Source organism: Canis aureus, chromosome 16 (genome assembly GCF_053574225.1).
Source record: "Canis aureus isolate CA01 chromosome 16, VMU_Caureus_v.1.0, whole genome shotgun sequence".
Classification (NCBI taxonomy): domain Eukaryota; kingdom Metazoa; phylum Chordata; class Mammalia; order Carnivora; family Canidae; genus Canis; species Canis aureus.
The window spans coordinates 46,170,034-46,187,896 of record NC_135626.1 but is presented as its reverse complement, the minus strand read 5'-3'; the positions used below and the strand labels follow the sequence as shown (position 1 = coordinate 46,187,896).

The 17,863-nt window shown below is 38.4% G+C and overlaps 1 protein-coding gene across 11 annotated transcripts in view; it reads left to right on the top strand.

The window, feature by feature from the left end:
• The window catches only part of CEP112 (centrosomal protein 112), a 392,220-nt gene that overhangs the window by 172,216 nt on the left and 202,141 nt on the right, over nt 1-17,863 (top strand). For all 11 annotated transcript variants that reach the window (XR_013354742.1, XR_013354744.1, XM_077853716.1 and 8 more), the window contains one exon: nt 13,213-13,395. Coding sequence is in view for 9 of the 11 variants with exons in the window: in XM_077853716.1 (XP_077709842.1) it covers nt 13,213-13,395 (183 nt within the window). In the remaining 2 variants the exon portion in view is untranslated. The remainder of the gene's footprint in view (nt 1-13,212; nt 13,396-17,863) is intronic.

The following is a 17,863-nucleotide window of genomic DNA, read 5'->3' as shown; positions in this document are numbered from 1 at the left end:
GAATTAGGCAAATGCTCAGTGGTTTATGTTGTGAGAAAGTAAGTTCCCCAGCCTGAGTGTGTCGAAGTAGCTGTTGGCGGTGTTGTAGGGGGAGGCTGTGCATTCATAGGGCTGTCCTATCACTAAGATCCCTTTCGAATCCAGGGTTCTGTGATCTTTCTGTTCATCTGCCTGAGTAGACCCTCAGCCCGTGTGTGTATGTATCGTGACAGATGGAGACATCCCTGACTCCACCACTGACTTGTATGTTACATACTTGTCTAGCTGGATGTCCTTCAGAGCTTCCACCTGCCTTCTCAGCTGCCATTTTGTGTGTGATAAGCTTTCTATTATTTTGTTTGACTTTTCTATAAAATGTGAAATAGTAAATATTATGGTTATAGCAACTCACACTGGAAGGGGATGTAGATGCTCATCCACCAGGCCCTTGTCTACACTCAAACTGAGGTAGGTGTTCCCTGGGATAGTGAGCCAGTGCCAGGGTGTGTGTGAAGCTGCATACATGCTTCCTGGAAGGTCAGAGTCACTTGATTATTTTGTGGGAAAGCGAAGCAGTTTTACTATTGAGGTAACAATCATATTAAAACAAACAGAGACTTTCCTGTTTTGTAAAATGCAAAGTTCTCATGAATTTTTAAGATAAAATAGGACATTTCAAAGAAACCTCCAGCTTGCAGAAGCTGCTTCAGGCTATGCCCTCAGATCCCCTAGAGGGGTGCTATTCATTTTCACTGCTACCAGGGGTACTTTGGTGAAAAAGTTTAGAAGCACTTATCTGACCTAATCTCCCATTTTATAATGAGAGAATTGCCATCCAGAGGAAATGAATGACTTGTGCTTTTTTGGTTGTTAGTTTCCTTATTCGGTTTTTATTTTTGAGCCCCTTCCCATAGGGAAAGCATCATGCCAGGAACTGAAATGAAGTGAAAAAAGCAAAATGGTATTTTAAAATATTTTAGCCAGAGTGCAGGCATAAAGTGGGCAGATGTGGAGAGAAAAACTTCAAACACATGGGCTAAACACTCACACAAATATCCTGTAAAGCCCAAGCTTTCATCAAGATTTCCTGTTTCTTTCCTGTATAACCCATTGGAACAAAAAGACAATTCTAATTGTCTGCACAAACCTCATTCAAGCTGGAAACAAACAACAAACCAGGCATGCTAGGATTTCCTGAACTATGGAGATTTTTTTGGCAATCCCATCATATCATTCTTTAGTCTTATATTTTATATCTTCTCTTTTCACTACAAAGCCTTTAAAGGGAAATGTAGTTCAACAGATAAACAAGTGGTCAAATTCTTGGGGAAGAATAAATACTTATTGTTAATGATCATAAAAAACACTGAAGGGCCAACTGCTTACACATTACTCTTAATTTGAAACTTAAGAACATTTTGATAGCAAAGGCAGTGTAAAGATGAGACAAATTATACAAGATAAGTAGTTGGGAAGTTAGAAGGTCAGTTGAGATACTTAATTAGCAGATAACATGCAATTCCCACTTTTCCCCCTATGAATATTTTAGGTGTCTTAATTTTTCTATAATGTTAGACTGTGTAGCCTCACTGGAAGGGGATACAGTACAAAGCAAGACATAGAGGCCAGAGAGGGAAGACATGACTAGTCGAGGTGCCCAGGGATGTGGAAGTGTGCGGAGAGAGGTGTTGGCTTCAGAGGAGAGGGGCAGGCCTCTGCTACAAGTAGTGAGAAGGGGAGGGGAGGAAAGATACATAGAAGTTTATAAATCTGCAGCAGGAAAATGAGGATGCTCTTAGACTGAAGGTTTTCCTTCATGAGAGAGGAGGAAGGGTCATTTGCTGAAACTAGAAGTACACAGACAGCAGGGCCAAGGGAAGTGAGGATGGTTTGATATGATTGTGGTGATCCCATGACTGATCTCATCAGAAAAACTCAGTGAAACTTCTTTTTGGTATCAAGGTCTCCGATGAGGTTAATGACCATGAATTTGTGGGTCTCCCTAAGAGCTCTTCAAAATGGGTTTTCATGCTTTCTGAACATATGTGTACCTCATTGCATGCCGAGCATGCTCTGTCATTCTCTTTGTTTTCTTTTTGCTCACTCTATCCTATTCCTTTTAAAAGTCTTTTGGCTTGGCTTTCTGTTTCCAGTTTGTAAAAAATAATTTTTGAACCTTAATGACATATCAGCTGCTCTGCTCTCTACATGGTAGTGGAAATAAATGTAGTCATGATCCATTGATGCTGCAAGGCACAGATTGGCCCTACAGGCAGGAGGCAGAGTGCCAGATTCCTGGACATTAGGTGGCCAGAGTCAGAGACCCAAGCTATGAAGCTGTAGAGCCTGGGCCCATGGGTCCAGGTCAAGCATTAGGAGCCTATGTCCATAGGATGGGCATTGATGCATGGTGAAAGGTACTTAAGGCAGGCCTCGTCTTCCTGTTTGTTTGTTTGGAACTTTTCTCATCTAGGTTAAAACAAATGGCACATTTATCTGGAGTGGGAATTAAGAGGGCAAAGATGAACACAGTTCTTTTCAGTAACTATAATGTGAAGTATATATGTTTTGTTTTAGGGATACTTCATTTGCTATGGGGCGCCTGGGTGGCCCAATCAGTTAATCATCTGTCTCTGGATTTTGGCTCAGGTCATGATCTCAGGAGTGTGAGATCAAGCTCCATGTCTGGCTCTGTGCGGAATGTGGAGCCCGCTTAAGATTCTCTCTCTCTCGGGCATCCTGGGCAACTCAGCGGTTTAGCTCTGCCTTCCACCTAGGGTGTGATCCTGGAGACCCTGGATCGAGTCCCACGTCGGGCTCCCTGCATGGAGCCTGCTTTCTCCCTCTGCCTGTGTCTGTGCCTCTCTCTCTCTCTCTGTGTCTCTCATTAATAAATAAATAAAATCTTAAAAAAAAAAAAAAGATTCTCTCTCTCCCTTCAGACCCTCCCCTCAGACCTCACCCTTGCTCACCTGCTTGCTCATTCTCCCTCTCTCTAAAAAAAAAGTAAAAAATAAATAAAAATAAAATGAACAAAAATATGTCCTAGATAGTGATATGACTGATGATTCCCATTCTTTAGATACCTTAGAAGTTTATAATATAGAAGCAGTGTCTTTCCAATCATTCATTAGTTAATGCATGTTTATTGAGTGACTGCTTTGTACTCACCATAATTCCAGGTGCTTAGGATATGGCAGCAAACAAAATACAGTGTCTGCTCTTATGGTAGAGGGGACAGCAGCAACAACTCTCTTTCTGTATCTCTTTGTGTCCCAAAATGTAAGGTAAGGTAAGGTAATGACAATTTCTACAAAGTAAAGCAGGATAAGGTGTTTGGAGTGAAGGGGGTATTTTATATAGAGTTGTTTCATGTAAGGTGTTATTTTAGATACAGACTGTGAAAGTTGCTAAAGATATGATACTCAAATTAAAACCTGCATGAAAGGTAGGAGGAAACCATACAAAACTTGAGAAGAGGAAAGAATATTTTGTACAGAGGGAATGGGTTGGTATGTGACTGGAATGGGGTGAGCTAGGGGAGAGAGTGTTAGGAACCAAGGTTAAGCTGTAGGCAGTTTCTATCAAGTTTTATGGACTGTGGTGGGAAATTTAGGTTTTATTCTGAGTGTGATGGAAAGCCATTGGAGCATTTGAGCAAAATCTGGTCTGAGTTTTAAAAAGATTTCTCTAGCTGCTGTGTGGAGCACTGATTGTAAGGAAGGTGGAGGGGAGGGCTAGTTAGGAGAGATGGCAGGGGTCTGGTGAGAAATTATCAAGGCTTGGACCTGGGGGGTGTGGTGAGGGTGATGGCAAGTGCTTAAATCCGGATGTATTTGGCAGGAAAGACTTGTTAATAGATGGGAAATGGAGTGTGAGGGGAAGAAGGAACTCAAACGGGACTCCTCAGTTTTCCTGCTGAAGAGCCAGGGGAATGGTGGTGATGCACCCGGGCTCATGAGTAGAGAGAGAAGAGGAAGGAAGGCCCAGGACTGAGCCCAGGGGCACTACAACACTTAGCAATGGGGGAGAGGTGGAGGGAACAGAGGCTGGGAAGGAGCGGCCAGAGAGGTAGCAGGAAAACTGAGAAGGTCTGGTTTCCCATAAGCCATGTGCAGGAAGTATTTCAGGAAGGAAGTGTGAGCAGCTGGCTGTTCCAGGCGCCTCCAAGAGGGGAAATTAGACAGGGACTGGAAAGCGCCCACTGGATTTGGCAAGAAGGCCTCTCGCCACCTCGTCAAGGCCAGTTGCAGGGGAATGTGGGAGCAGAAGCCTGAGTGGAGGGAGAATGGGATATGACAGTTCCTTTTGAGGAATTTTGAAAGGAAAGGGAGCAGAGAAATGAGGTGGTAGCTTGAAGGATATGTAGGGTCAGTGGAAAGTTTTTAGAAAACGAGATAAGTACAGACGTTTGTTGGTAGCTGAGCACGATCCATTGGGGAAGAAACCAGCAATGATGCAGACAGTGGTGGGATGATTGTGAGAGCAAGTGCTTAATTCGGCGCGAGGGGATGGTGTTGGTGCACAGATGGCAGGGTTCTCCTGAGGTGACAATGAAGATGGCCACCCATCCAAGTCACAGGAGAGGCAGGTAGACACATCTGTTTGGTGGTCAGGAAGATGAAGTAGTTCCCTTCTGACTACTTCTATTGTTTGGCTGTTCCTGAAACCAGCTTTTCATTCAAAACGATGAATGTTCTTGGAGTGTTGGGGTAGGTGATGAGGAAAGGATGAAGAAAAAAGGTATAGTCCATATCTTAGAGGAGTTGATAGCTGGGTTGATCTGTTTGTCCTTCTAAATTCCATACTAGCTGGGAAACTGATGATTTTTCTATTTCCTTATTCATTCAGCAGCAGTGATGTGCTGGGTTAAGAAAACCGAATGTGTTTTAGAGGAACAGATAAGAGGTAAAATAAATTAAAGATAAAATGTACAGTGAAGACATGTTTTCCCTCAAAATGTTGAACTCTGTCTAAGAGGGTGATTTCTCAGTTAATGAATTTTCTCAGTGTTGAGTGGCTTGAGTTGACCGTCATTAAACCATAGAGAAGAATCTTGAAGAATTTGACTATCTGAATGAATCTTTCCTGAGTTTTAATTGAGATCTGGCAGACAGAAAATAGTAGCTAATTTTTCAGAAAGTTTTAAAAGGGTCATTATTGTCACCCATGACCTACGGGTGCTGGCGAAGTATTTTGGACATGTTAAAGAAAACTGCAGAGAAGAGTACTTACTTCCCCCATGCGCAGCATTTACCAGCGTTCCTCCCCACCCACTGGTGTGCCTCCAGCCATCAACCCTCCAGGATTCTGAGCTCCAACAGCTTAGCTTCTGCAGGCACTCGTCCCTGGCTGTCGATGGCTCACAGGAGAGGAAAAAGAGAAGTGGCCGTGTATGCTGGGAGGTCCTCATTCCATCTCAAATAGCAGTTAGCACAGCAATATCAAACTTTTTAAAAAGAGAACTTGCATAACAAAACTGAATTGTTGATAGACAGATTTCATAGATGGGTTTTTTGTTGCAGTGCTATCATTTAGTCCCAGAGCCACATGGTCACGCACAAATAACAAATTTTACTCCTGCTCTTGACTCACTGACTATTTGTTGCGGGGGGGGGGGGGTGCCTGTTTCTATGAAGATGTTGTTCATAAAGTCAGACTATACCATGGCATTTTCTGTGCTGACTTGTGTGGAATTTTTACTCTGACTGCAATGGCTCAGGCAGATTGTATATGTCCTTAGGTTTATCTTTTTTTTTAAGTTTTTGTTTGCATTCCAGTTAGTTGACATACAATATAATATTAGTTTCAAGTGTACAATATAGTGATCCAATCATTCTGTACATTACTTAGTGCTCCTCCTGATAAGTATACTCTTAATCCCTGAAAAATCCTTGTTTGTTTTTATTATTGCCAACTCTCTAAAAGAAAGTACACCTTGAATTATTAGCCTCATATATATAATTGCTCATGATATTTGAATTGACCTTCATCTCTTTTTTCTTTTTTTTCTTTTCTTTTTTTCCTCTCTTTTTTTTCTTCTTCTTCTTTTTTTTTTCCTCATCTCTCTTTTTTAAAAAAGTAGCACATTTACAATAGTTTATGAGGGGATCCCTGGGTGGCTCAGTGGTTTCGTGCCTGCCTTTGGCCCAGAGCGCGATCCTGGAGTCCTGGGATCGAGTTCCGTGTCGGGCTCCTGGCATGGAGCCTGCTTCTCCCTCTGCATGTGTCTCTGCCTCTCTCTCTCTCTCTGACTATCATAAATAAATAAAAATAAATATTAAAAAAAATACAATAGTTTATGATTTTACTAGGCAGTGGCCTTCCTATTCCTCTACTCACACTGAAGCAGGGAGGAGTTACCAGAACTGCAGTAGCATTGTCTTGAGGAGGAGATCCAAAATCTCAGGAAAATGAGAATATTAGAATGATTTTGTTACTTTAGACCAGATAACCTACTCCTCGAGAGGGCTTAGAAGATACTGCCTTCACTAAGGTGTTGAGGAATGCACTGATGGTGGGTGCCTGGATACTCTTGAGCAGCTACGTGGTGGCTTCCTCCATATGCTGGCCCTGATAGTAGGAGATGCTGCTTGGAATGGGGGTGCCCACTTCCAGGAGGATGGTAGGGTTTCCAAATGGCAGACACCAGGGGAGGAACTCAAATGTTGGATGGGAGGTAGAAGTGATTACTGTAATGGGCCCCAAGACTAGAGAGGCAATCAAGGTGTCTTGCCTGGCAAGGATCTGTGGTGATAATGAATAGAGCATGATGTTGAGGGTTAAGAGAGACCAACAAGAGTACTGCTTGTACAACATCAAGAAAAAGCCAAGAGCTGGCAAGAGAACTTTAGACAGCTCTCCACTTGAGTAGAAAATCATGGTCTTAAAAAAAAAAAAGAAAAAAAGAAAATCATGGTCTTTCATTAAGTTTCCAGATCTAAGTTCACAGTTTGTAGACCCAAAACCCATGTATTTGAAGGGAGACCATGTCCCTTGATAAGGACTCTTACAATGCCAAGGAAATGCCATCCAACTTGGTACTGTGCACAATGGAGAAAGCAGAAATGCCACCAAAGTCTTATCTTCTGGATTTGACTACTGTGAATCTGATAAGAGTATAATTCCTGAGATTTCTGAGACATAGATTAATAGAAGGGTATGTAGATATATAGACACAAACATTTTCTAAGAAATGAGACTATGCTGTATTTTCTACTTTTACTAAAATAATGTTATGTGAAATTAGTATACTAGTAAAGAAACAAGGAAAACAAGGAATTTCTGAAGTTTTGAAAATGTTTCTTTGCCATATGAGAGGTGATTTCTTAGAATATTAAGAAATAAAGATTAAAATAAGATTGAGATGTGAGACACCTGGGTGGCTCAGTTGGTTAAGTGACTGACTCCTGATTTCAGCTAAGGTTGTGATTTCAGGGTGTGAGATTGAGCCCCACATTGGGGTCATGTTGAGCATGGAGTCTGCTTTGGATTCTCTTCCCTGCCACCCACCTCCACTTGCATGTGTGTGCACTCTAAAAAAAAATAACAAATTGACGTCAGAGTCATTTTTAATTTTATGGCTCAATTTTGAGAGCATTAATTTACTCAGTATAATAAGAAAAATAAAATTTACATTCTTTTTTTTTTTAATTTACATTCTTAAACCTTTTCCACTCACTCCTTCCACTCTGTTTTGTCAATTATAGTGTTATGTATACATTGTGGAGGGTTATAACATTTGTATTCTGTTCTATAATCATGATTATCATAATTACATAGAGTTAGTTTTTTATTTAAATCATTTGTATGCTCACCACCAGGACTTTTAGCACAACTTCCTCATAGTGAATTCCTTTATTTTGATTCATCTGTTGAGTGCTGAGATTTCATCATTAAATTGTTTTTTTCCAGGAAGGGCATCTCATTGTTATATTCATTGCATTTTTGCATGAATGAATAATGTTTCCTTATTTTTGGCTGGGCGTAATACACTGATGACCCTCTCTTCCCTAAAGCTTTGTACATAGTATTCCCCTGTATTTTGGCACTAAGCACTGTCATAATACCCCTTTTCTAGTCATCTCTTGGTTGCCTAAATTTCATCCTCAAGTATTTTTTTTCAAGAATGGTTTGGGTTCAGTAGTTTTGAGTCTTGTTATAGTATTCTTGAGCTGTTATTTTCCTCAATAACACAAATACATAAATACAGTGTGTTTTTTTGATATACACACTTAGCTCTTCATTCATTAATGGTAAATTTTATGATATGTCTGTGTGTACATGGATTTTCTTTTGCTGTTTTCTCTCTGCATTTTCTTCTCCATCTCTTTCCTTATCTCAAGTCTCTTGTCAATACCAGGGATCCAGTTTTCAGCCATGCTTATTCAGTTGATTGATGTTTCTACTTTAGAATTAATTTTGTGATCAGGTTATTTTGGTCCTTAGCTAATTCTATTGTTTTCTCTTCTTGTCTTTGGGTTCTTCTTGCACCGCCCTCATGCTCTTACTAGGTCTCATTGTCACTCTGCTTGTTCCTGATTTTGAAGTTGTATTTTCTTTCCTCAAGAATGATGGGCCTTCTTTCCTTTCTTCTCTCCTTTTCCCTCCTCCCCACCTCTTTTTTTTTTTTTTTTTTTTTTTTAACTAAGGTTGTTTTTTACTTCATGTAACATTTACTTTCTACAGCTTGAGATGAGGAGAACAAGGAGAACTTAGTTGGGGCTGTGAGCAACTCTTTGTTAGAGAAGTTGATAACTACTATGCCTTTTAACATTTTACTCATGTCCTCCACCAGGATGTGCTCTCTGTATTGGAGGGTTTTTTTTGGGGGGGGGAATGGGAACTCTGAAGCCTCTTTTTCATCAGAACCCGCCATAATTTTTCAATTTCTCAGTTTTACTCATCTCTTTCCAGCAGCCAGTTCTCCTCCACGCAGTCACCCTCCCCACTCTCCCCTTAGGAGATCTTCCCCAGCATTCACCAGCTCCTGTCCCGCCGTGTCAGAACCTCTCTGTCATGGATGGCCAATGTGACAACCCTCTTTCTTTGTGGGGCTGCTGCCAGTGAGTGTTCTGTTGGTTTTTAATGCTCGTTTTGTTGTTCTTAAGAATTTTTCAGCCGTCTTGACTCAGAAGTTCCGGTGCCAGGTGTGTTCACTGTGAAGCCTAGGTTGCCTCAGAAAGCATTTGTTCCCTTAGTGCCAGAAACATCCCAGCAGCAGCTGAATGACTGACCATTAGGGTGTGATGGGGAAGCTTCCTGGATTAAGATTGTCACTGTATTACCTGGCTAGCCTTTTCATCTCTCTCAACTCTTCATCTTTCATACTTCTGTTCACTTGGAATTAGAGTAGCTACCATTGAGTTGTAAGGCACATCCATCCCCAGAGCTCCTAATTGAAAACTCCTTCCCCTTCTTCCTTTCCCAGCCAGAGCACAGGAAGGGCCTCTTTTTCTACTTCCTAGAGCTTTAAGCCATTTTTCTACCAAGGCTTATAGAAATATAGATCTTTGTAATTTGGTTATGCATAAGGTTATTTTAGTTAGTATTTTGCACCACAAGTCCTTTTTAAAAATGTGTTGGATGCATTCTATCACTTGCACAATTTATGTTTCTGGTTTTGAAATTTCTGACATTGAGATGTGTTATTGAGTTGTTTTGGTCTTCCATGGGTTATGTACTGAGGAGTAATGACTCCGTCCATCCCCCTTTTTCTTTTTCTTTATGATATTATTAAAAGGTGTTCAGGCCACATCTGCTGACACTGATTTCACTGTAAAACAGTCACCAGGACTAAAAAAAAACATATATCCTAAGACCCCCAGAGACTTGGCTATCTGGTTGTTCCATCTTGGTCTTCTCAGAGCCTGGAATGTACTTCTGCTCTTGGACACTCAGGTGAAGTTTCAATTAGAATGAGGACATCATCATCAGTTTGCAAAATGATTTAGTCTGTGATGGAGGGCTGCGCTTTCAGGGACTTCAGAACTTCAGAATTTCACTCTTGAACTTCATATGTAGTGTATATAGTGTATGTGGGGTAACGTGGTGAATGGAGCACTATGTCTCCCATTTTTACTTTCAAAAATGTCAATTTCAACCTAATAGCTTCCAGGCAATAAAGCCAATTTCTCACCCAAACCCCAACCACCAAGCCATCAAGCCCAGCATCTCAGGGGACTACCAGATACTACCAGATGCTTGTACTTGAGAGCTATTCACTTCACTTTCCCTGGAAGACATGCTGATCTGCTTTAATACATGTTGCGTGGGTGTACATAGCCAGTATAGGTACCTGGCCTACAGCCCAGTGCTTTTGGATTAGGGAACTTAAAGCTTTCCCTTCTGTATCACAGGGAGCTCTTTAGCTGGCCTTACTTTAAAAGGTTCCTTGGTGCTGGTGCATCCTATTTATCCCTGTAGGATATATATATCACCTTGACATAGAGACCTTATCGACCACTGAACATTCATCGCTTGGATGCTGTGTGCTCTTACATCCTCCACATTTTCCATGATTTACAACCTCCCGATCACCATTAGCTCCATTAGACATGATTGTTGGTCAACCAGGAGTATCTAGTAGTCCAAGATAAAAAGGACACCCTACTTCATGTTTACCTTTGAGATATACCTATAAGTAAAGGACTGAGCTGGAAAAGCCAAAAAATTCTTTTAACATTTACTGACAGGGAAGGGGATAGGAATCAGTACAATCTTGAATTTAAACAGATTTACTTTGGTGATGGCTTTGTAGTAATGAATATCATCATTAAGATGTTTCCAGAACATTAGAGTTCTTTTTCTTCTGGACTCCACCACTTATCAGGAGAAGACATGTCTGCCAGATGATGCTAACAGTAAGGAATCCTAGGCAAAGACCAGAAAGGTTCATAACATCTAGAAGTTGGCCAAGTAGTGTTGGTTCGAACAGACAAACCTGAGCTGTTTTACTTTAAAAGGCTCCAGAAACCCTGAGATTTATTCATTCATGAACTAGCATCACTGAACAATGGGTCCTGACATAATAACAAACTACTAATAATTTATGAACATCTATCTTTAGGCTTGAAATTACACTATCTCTATTTCATTTGTTCCTAATTTTTAAAAAACGAATAAACTGAAATCTGAACCTGGGCAGGGTCATTGATCAGTCTACTGGAGCTTTTCAAAAAACTCCGAGAAAGTTACTATGGGAGTACATTATTTAGAGCCTAAAATGAGGCAGCATCATTACTAATGATCTCATGGTGACTTCTGGTCATGTGTTTTTTCTTGGGGGAAGAGTTCTATAATTCTTCTGCATTGATTACAAGTCAACTGGTTACTTTTTCCTGGAGTATGTAAAATATATTGTTTTCCATCAATTTTAAATCACACCCATTCTCTCAATTTTTCTGAGGCTTTTGAGTATCCGGATATCCGTAGAACTCTCTGCCTCCATCTATTTCCTTTCAATGTGTGAACTTAAATGATTTTAACTAAAACTTATAAATTTATTATAATAATACTTGGTAGTGTAACATTGAGTAGAAATAATAATGTGTCCAAGAACTAAAAATATCCCAACTCAATAATTCATAAACTCAGATGCCTGAAATAATGCAGTAATATCAATAAAATTTTAAATTCTCTCTGTTCTTGGGATTAACATTGTAGTTGTGTGAGTCACAGAGTAAAGCATGCCCATTAATTTTAAATAAAGAAAACTTTACCACTTGGTATATAAAGAGAAGATGGTTATATTATATTTTCTATGTATTGCCAGCAGTAGAATAATAGGGAAGAAAGATCCCTAAATTTGAAGTAGACACAGATTCACTAGAATGTGTCTTTGTTCTCAGATGCAAAATAAATGTTTCTATATTACTTTATGCATTATTTTGTTCTGGTAAGCACATGTATCGAGAAGTGAGTATCTTTTCCTTTCTTCTCGATAGTATATATGTAATACATTCATAAGTGGTCAGAAATTTCTTGTTCATTTTCCACTCTAAGAAAAATCACAATAAGAAAAAAATGATGAAACCTGTGTTTATAAGCATATTCGATTTGTGTTTTGATTCTTAATTTGCAATTAGAGGATGAGAATTTCAAATCTCAAAAGAAAATAACTTCTGAAATTTAACGTAGCATGCACGCATGGAGAAATGAATGCTATCGCTTTAAGATAAGGTAGTCCGGTGATTCATTGCACGAAACAAGAAACAAGATCGATTTGGAGCAGGCTCCTACTGTTAGCTTTTTTGAAGATGGATTCTCACGCCGAAAATAACACAACATATTCTAGATAACAGCAGTTTTTCCCCCTGAAATCCACCAAAACTGAAGAAAAATCCAAGTGACTGTTCTTAGCAGCTGTGTGGCCCGGAGTTCACTGGGGAAGCTGGCTTCCTGCAGTCCCCTATTCATCACCTGCTTCAAAGACAGCCTGGCTGGCTATAGTGTGCAGGCCAGGTAGGGTGCCATTGTGCACAGTCTGGGAGGATTAGTATCAAAGCTGCGGCAACCAGGCCCTTGGTCTCGGGCTGCCATTCAGTCTAGCAGGGAGAGGCTAAGACTGGCCAAGGTCACAGTCTCCAGTGTGGAGTGGACTGGGAAAGGATCCTGAGAATAGAATGCTCTTTATGAAATCATGGCGCAAGCTTGCAGCACAGCAGGTGCCCTTCTGGAACACATAACATCTGTTTATGTTGGTCCACCGTAGCTGACAACAAGATAATAGAGCTTTGAAATTTATCATTTTATTTTTTAAAAAGACAACTGTATATACAATAATCCAGATGCGTATTTAGCTTCGAGCTTTTATTTGAAAATCATAAAGAAAACTGACCGATTTAATTGCTGCTTTTACGTGTATATATTGAAGCAAACAGCAAAGCGTACTGACTATTAACCATTTATAACCATTGCTGATCAGTAATACCCGAATTCTTGGGTAGGAAATACCTAGCATTCAACATAATTTTATTCAATGTTCAGGCATTTATGTCAACAGATTGCAGAACGATTTCCTGAATATGCCCAACTGTCTTGAATATTAGGAGGTTTGGATAAAATCCCTCCCCCCCACCCCCTACAGACGAGAGTATTTCAAGGGTGAGGTAATAATGACGCAAAAATAAAATTTTCAACTTGGACAAATTAGAGAAAAATTAAGCTGTCCATGAGTTGTCATGACGACAAGGATGTTCTGTTGATGAACTGTCCTGCTCATTGTCCAATCAGATAGTAGAGCTGAAGCTGGAGCATGAACAGGAGAAGACGCACCTATCACAGCAGCATAGCGCAGAGAAGGATAGCCTAGTCCGAGACCATGAACGGGAAATTGAAAACCTGGAAAAACAGCTTCGCGCTGCCAATATGGAGCACGAAAATCAAATTCAAGAGTTCAAGAAACGAGATTCACAGGTAATTATCAATAATATTTGATAAAACGGGTATCTATTTTTAAAAAGTCATCAGCGTTTAGTGTTTTCTTATTATTCTTGTTGGTGCACGCTGTTTGATCATTTGCAAAACTGACATATAAATGTGATTTTTTTTTGTTTTCTTCTCCCTACCCCCCCGTTTTGAGGATGAATAAGGCTTTAACTACAGAAACCACAGGTAGCCAGATTAAAAATCCCATGGCGCGCTATAACTTGGCCCCTTTTTTATAATCTTGTCTCGGTGCCTTTCATGATGGATTTTTTTAAGGTATCTGCCCCTTACCCCTCCCCTCAGCCTCAGCAAATCCCTATGAAATATATCAGCCTCACTCCTTGCTTTTTGTTTTAATCTCTGTAGGTAATCAAGCAGCTGTTTTAATATTTGCTTTTCCTTCCTGGTATTGCTTTTTTTTTTTTTTTTTCCATTAGACTCTATATTTGATTAGATCACTCAGATGGTAATTGATAAAAATGACTCCAGAGAAGGGCTATTTCCCATCAGGTCTGTCGCTTTTTCCTACATGCACATTGCACATGCCTCCTAGCCTCCATCTCTGGAGTCCCTGTTGGAAGCCATTTGGCAGAATAACCCCCAGCTGTGGTAGCATTTGACTCTTCAAACTTATGGATGAAATGTGCACTGTCAGCATGGAAAATTATCTTTATAAATTTCAGATGAAAAAAAAATCTTATTGGGTGTGTGCATCTTTGTGGTATAATACGTTCTTTAGGGTATATATAATCAAAGGCCTTTAGTGTATCCACTTGAGATTGCTGGGACATTTTATTAAAGAAAAATTGAGGAGCAATTGATAACAAAAAAAGATAATTTTCTTTTCTAATAAAACCATATCATATACTAGGTCTAAATACCTCTTTTCCCATTGAAATCTTCACCATATTATTCATACCACACATAAGCTTCTTCCTAGTTATCCTTTCTCCCCAAATAATACAATTTTTAAACAATGAACTAAGCCTTCTATTTGTTATTACATGTGTTTGAACAATTTTATATAATCATCTAAACAATAAAAATACTACTGATTAAATAAGATGTTTATTTCTTGGGTGGAGGGCGGGAGGCGGTAAGGCAAAGAATAGGAGTTATTGGTTATTTTTCATTTGACCTTGAGTTGTCTTTTACCTTCAGAAAATGACTGGGCACTATATGTATACTCAACGTGGGTTTTTTTGGTCAATGTTATACATTTATAGGAAAACTATTTTCAATTTGTTTTGGGGGGGTTTGCTAACTAAAAAGGTAGTCATTGTAGTAGCCATGATACCAGAAGAGTCAGGTGGTTCCTGCTAAATCAACGTGTATTATATTTTTGCCACCAACCTCATTAGAGCCTTTATAAAATATATGCTGATCTTCTGATTGTTAGCCGTATAATTTACTAAGAATATTTTCAAACTCCTATTCTTCTTCAAAGATGATGCTAAGCCTTACCATTGTCTTCTATGATAAAGTATTTGGGTTCTGAGTCTGTGTAGGGTCTGTTTGCATAGTAGAATTGAATACTTGATATGATAAAATACATTAATTTATGTAACTTCCTACTATTTTGGTGCTGTTGTGGAAAGCTTACAGTAGTGGAGGCCAAATTTAGGAAATCTTTGTGATTTTACATACGTCATATCTGCCATATATAGGGTGCGGTTCATCCAATAACAAAAGGGAAATTTTAGAATTATTACATATAATTAAGTCACAGGGAGAGTACAATAAGGTTCTTAATTGAATTTCTTCTAATTGAAATAATCAGTATGAGGACCATATGACCTCTTCAAATATTGTAGCATAGGATTGTGTTTCTCCTATTTTGTGTCTTTCTTGGAACAATTGGAATTGCTGTCATGGGAATGCTAGTAAAGCAATGGAAACTAAGGCTAAATGCATTCTTGATCTGAATGAAAATGATTTTCTGTGTAAGCTAAATTTAATTGTTTTTAGAGAATGTGTTTTTAAAAAATCTTTCCCAATAAGTTATATTTTAAAAAATATTATCATGTATACCAAAATGCTAATAATTTGTATTTATTTTGGTTATTCATTGAGGATATTAATTCAATATTTCCTTCAGGTAAGATATAAATTTTTCAAATATATCTTTTCATGGTTATGATTTAAATAATATGATGTATACCTTTGAAGTCCTGAATTCCATTCACGAATTTCAAAAAAGCAAAGTGGATATATATTTTTTAAATAGATATTATTTTCAAATCATTGTTTTGTGGCTTGATACATGTGTGATGTATCTTAAATATTGGATTATATAATTTTTAATTTTTAGTTCCAGAGAGATTTGATTTTCAGTTCACGTTTAGCTACTCCCGTTTAGCAATGGAGGCCATTTTGTAAAAAGGATTGTTTGAAATACTTAACCAAAAGAGGACGAGTGAAGGTACCTATTTTGGATACTGCAGCTTTGCTTGCCATTTTTTCTTCCACCAGATTGTTCAATGCAGACAATATACTAAAGATCTACTTTTGGTTTCTTCCAAACATATAATGTATACTGATAAGAAAACCCATTATTTTAAAGTATAGTTACTTACTATACTTTAGGTAAATCATGCGTCAAACAGGAACTACTCCCTTTTGGTGAATATGCTGTATAATTATTACAGGTTAGTTGTTACCCAGGTAATTTCTGTTTTATAGAGAAATCCGAAGATATAGTAATGCAACTAAGGACAATTAACTATTTCTTTCATTTTATTTGGTGCATTTAGCTAATTATTCTATGCATATGTTATATCTTTGTCGTAACTTGATTTTCAATTAAATAGGATATTTTATGTTGTGATGCTTACATTTGTTAAAATTCACATTAAATTTTATCATCCTCATACAAGATGGTCAACCTGGTATCTACCTAGGGTCATAATGTTTAAGAAAAAGCATCCAGGTCAGTAGATAATAAGAAGTTACAACCTCATTATCTAATATTTCTCATTTGCCAGATCCCTCTTGTTGAAATTAATTTGGAGGATGATTTGATTGACTTAGTAATATTTTTTAATACAAAGAAAATGTATAGTTTTGTTAAGACAATCTTAGGAGAGCTTCTTCTAACATGGTGGTTCTGCATGTCATTTTGCTTTTGAACTGCAATGTAGTGAAAGAATTTCAACAGCTTATTCTTTTGAATGACAAGAAAAACATAACTTAGGTTCCTTGACCTCTTGGTTGTTCTTTTAGGACCCTGAACCACTTGGAGATTGCTTGATCCTTTTTATGTTTGTCACCAGAGTGAATGGTATATATGAATACTGTAGAGAACCTTTGTGACCTGCCCCAAAGGTGGGGTCACCATCATAGGACAGCTGTCTATGTGATCTGTTGGGGTACAGACACAGGAAGACTCAGGGTAACCACAACAGCCACTGTGAACCACCATCAGTATAGTAAGGCAAATTAGTACACCAAACTTAGAGAAGGTTATCATGAGATCCAAAAATACATTAAACTTAAAATTTGTATATAGGAAATTGGATCTTGCCTAACACTGGCATCTCAATGCCTTTCTTGATTGCTTAAACTGAGAACCATGATGCTCATATGAATGAACTTTGCATAATAAATGGACAGATCATCTTGATTTTGCCACTTTGATAAGTAAGAAGCTGCCTTGTTGCTAATTCTAGAATGCAGGATTTTCAGAAATCCTCCTTTCTCTTTTCTACCTAAAAATATCTTCCAGAAAAGCTATTTGAGGTCAGATAATTTTAATTTTTTAAATTATATCTCTGTAACATCACTTTGTTTTCCATGAATTTGGTAGCCTGGGTCCAAAATAAAAATGTCCATTTATAAACTGGGTATGTGCCTGTGTGCATTGGATTGAATACTGGCTATCATTCTTCAAAGACTGCTTATGGATAAATTTAGCAATATGTGTGTTCTGAACATTTCTGCTAAACCTATGCATGGTCTTTGGGCTTTTGTAGGGAAATATTTTTCCTTTGAACACATTGAGTTTAATTTCTTTATGTGCCAACCACTTTCAAAAAGGATTTGAGGCAGCATTTTGTAATAAACACACATTTAAACAGGTAAAATATACTGAAAATAGTAATTAAGCAATAAATGTTATTAACCCACCAGAAGATCTATATCTTTTTTAAAAAATGCTTTAGTTAAGTACAAGTTTGAGCTTTGAGCTCACCTAGAAGCCACAGCAAAGAGGGAAACATGATGAACTGTATAGTTCTAATTATCTATGAAAGAAATCATACTAGTTCATTTTTTTCTAGCTCTCAGTTCTAGATAAATTTATGACATTATTTTTTGTAATGTCATATTTATTTTGTCAGTGGCCTTTATGCTAAGGCCATAAAGCATAAAGGCCACTGACCAACGTAACTGCCAATGACGATCTCTATATGTTAAGACATTTGGAAATAAAATCTTGTAGGACCAGATTCTTTAAGTA